Source organism: Cyprinodon variegatus, unplaced genomic scaffold, assembly GCF_000732505.1.
Source record: "Cyprinodon variegatus isolate N-32 unplaced genomic scaffold, C_variegatus-1.0 Scaffold547, whole genome shotgun sequence".
Taxonomy (NCBI): Eukaryota; Metazoa; Chordata; class Actinopteri; order Cyprinodontiformes; family Cyprinodontidae; genus Cyprinodon; species Cyprinodon variegatus.
The window spans coordinates 566,466-568,677 of NW_015151000.1; the positions used below are offsets into that span (position 1 = coordinate 566,466).

The window sequence follows — 2,212 nt, forward strand, 5'->3', positions numbered from 1 at the left end:
GAAGCGCGTCAGATGCTCTGAAGCTCAAAACGCCCTGCAGGACCTTTTACTGGGCCTTGATCAATCAACCATGGAGTTAGCATGTTAGCTTGCTGCTTCTGCTGCTTGCGGCCTGAACGTAGCATAACTGTTAACCCTGACAGGCTTCCCACCGTGGTTAACCTCCCATTTAGGAAGTTTCCAGGACCAATTTGTGCCCCTCTATTTGAAACTAAAAATGTTCTGACTGATGCAGCGTTGTTGCGAGTTGATTCCTTCCCAATATCATTGCAACCCCCCACCCCCGTACAGGGGACCAGAACATCTCGCCTGTTCAGCCAGGCCAACAATGACCCCCAATGACCCCCATTTCAGAGACTAAGGCTACGTTCACACTGCAGCCTGAAGTGACCCAAATCTGATTTTTTTGCTCATATGTGACCTGGATCTGATCGTTTCATGACTGAACAACACAGATCCCATTTTTTCCAATCCGACCCAGGCCACTTGGCTCTGTGGTCCTGAATCCGATACGAATCTGATCTTTTTAAATGCGACCAGGCCGACAAAGGTCACCATTCTGGGTCTTGCTGTGAAGAAGCGACAACAAAAACAGCAACCATGGCAGATGATGATGCGGAGAGCAGTATTTATGTTTAACCATCTAGAAAAAATTGAGATTTTAAGGTTTGGAAGGATCGCTAGATGCGTGCCGGCACTACATCCATGTTTACTTCCGTAAACACAGAGCACGCTGGCTTGTGACATCATTGCGCATGCGGGACACTTAAGCTGTATGAATGTAGTTTACACCGAAGATCACGTACAAGTCGCATATATTTGGAAATGTGAACGGCAAAAAACATCAAGGCCTGCGGTGTGAACGTAGCCATAGAGCAACATCGGGAATTGCAGGCTAACAAAGAAGCCAAACGACCCCCATTCCAAAGGGGGGGACCCGTTCATCCGTTTCTATTTGCATGTTTTCTAAACTAAAACCAGGCTTTGTTGGGCTGCTGGATAAAACCTGGAACTATACGCTATTTCTGACATTTTGGATTGAAAAATCTTCCTGGATGGAAGAGAAACGTCTTCAAACCTGGAAACAAAGTCCAGTGGATTAATTTTAACTTTTTTCGAAAGGTTCTGATTGATGTGTTCACCTGTTTTCTTTTTTTTTTTCAATCGTTACACGCAGCTACAGCTCACACTGTACGGTGAAACCGCAGGGTTCAAAAGTTCACAGATGTTTGTTCTCACACTGTCCCGGTCTGACGCTATGATGCGATCTACCTGCTCACTGTCCACCTAAAAACCAGGTGGGACTCAGCTCAGCTAAAGTGATCAGCAGCTTTTGAAGCTGAAAATGTTTCAATCTGATAGTGAAACTTTGTAAATGTAAACATGTTAAACATGCAAAATCATGTTTTTGTTCAGTCCAAATGCATATAACATTTCAATGGATCAAAACCATTAAAACCTAATGGAATATAAATCCTCTGTTCTTATTGATAAGCTGACATTGGAATCCAGAACCTGCATCCTTAAAGCTCCTCAGAAAACATGGTTTTTCTTTCTCAGAGCCTCATGTTTTAAAATCAACAAGTGAGAGGAGGAGCTAAACCTGGAGCGACAGGTCTGGCACCCCTAGTGGCTGAAGCGGGTCGGACCTCGGCTGCTAGGGAACCAAACCGGTGGAGTCAAACCATAAACAGAAGCAGACTTCCAGCCCCTCTGATGGTTCTGGTCAGGATTTTCTGTTAAAGCGGTTTTTCAGGTAGATGACCATACCTCCATCCTTCCCTCCATCCTTCCCTCCATCCTTCCCTCCGTCCGTCCCTCCGTCCGTCCCTCCGTCCGTCCCTCTGTCCATCCCTCTGTCTTCTCCACAGGTGTCGTCCAAAGAGTCGTAGAGAGAAACTGAGAAATAAGCATCCATCTGTTATCTGGTGTGATTGTTCAAACTGATGAAAGAAAATCACACATTTCATTGAGTTTTGTTTCCTTCATGGTGAAGCAATCAGAACCAATGTTTCTAGAAACTCCTTTAATGAGGGGCAGTGGACCCAGTGTGTAGAGCTCAAAGCAGGAGAGAACCGGGTCAGAACCGGTTCTATCTGCTCTCAAACCGGGCCACCTGTCATCAGCAGAGAATATTAAAGCTCTCACCTCTGGCCAGAATCTGAGACGCTTTCTGTAACGGAGAAAAAATGGCGGATTAGTGAAGATCAGA

The 2,212-nt window shown here is 45.5% G+C and overlaps 1 protein-coding gene across 10 annotated transcripts in view; it reads right to left on the reverse strand.

The window, feature by feature from the left end:
* Positions 1 to 2,212, reverse strand: part of LOC107095450 (centrosomal protein of 162 kDa-like) — a 38,024-nt gene that overhangs the window by 19,212 nt on the left and 16,600 nt on the right. For 6 of the 10 annotated variants that reach the window (XM_015391560.1, XM_015391562.1, XM_015391555.1 and 3 more), the window contains 2 exons: positions 2,149 to 2,173; positions 1,771 to 1,899 (listed from right to left, as the gene is read on the reverse strand). In XM_015391560.1, coding sequence (XP_015247046.1) covers positions 1,771 to 1,899; positions 2,149 to 2,173 — 154 coding nt within the window. The remainder of the gene's footprint in view (positions 1 to 1,770; positions 1,900 to 2,148; positions 2,174 to 2,212) is intronic. The other 4 variants (XM_015391559.1, XM_015391558.1, XM_015391557.1 and 1 more) reach the window with 4 other exon arrangements.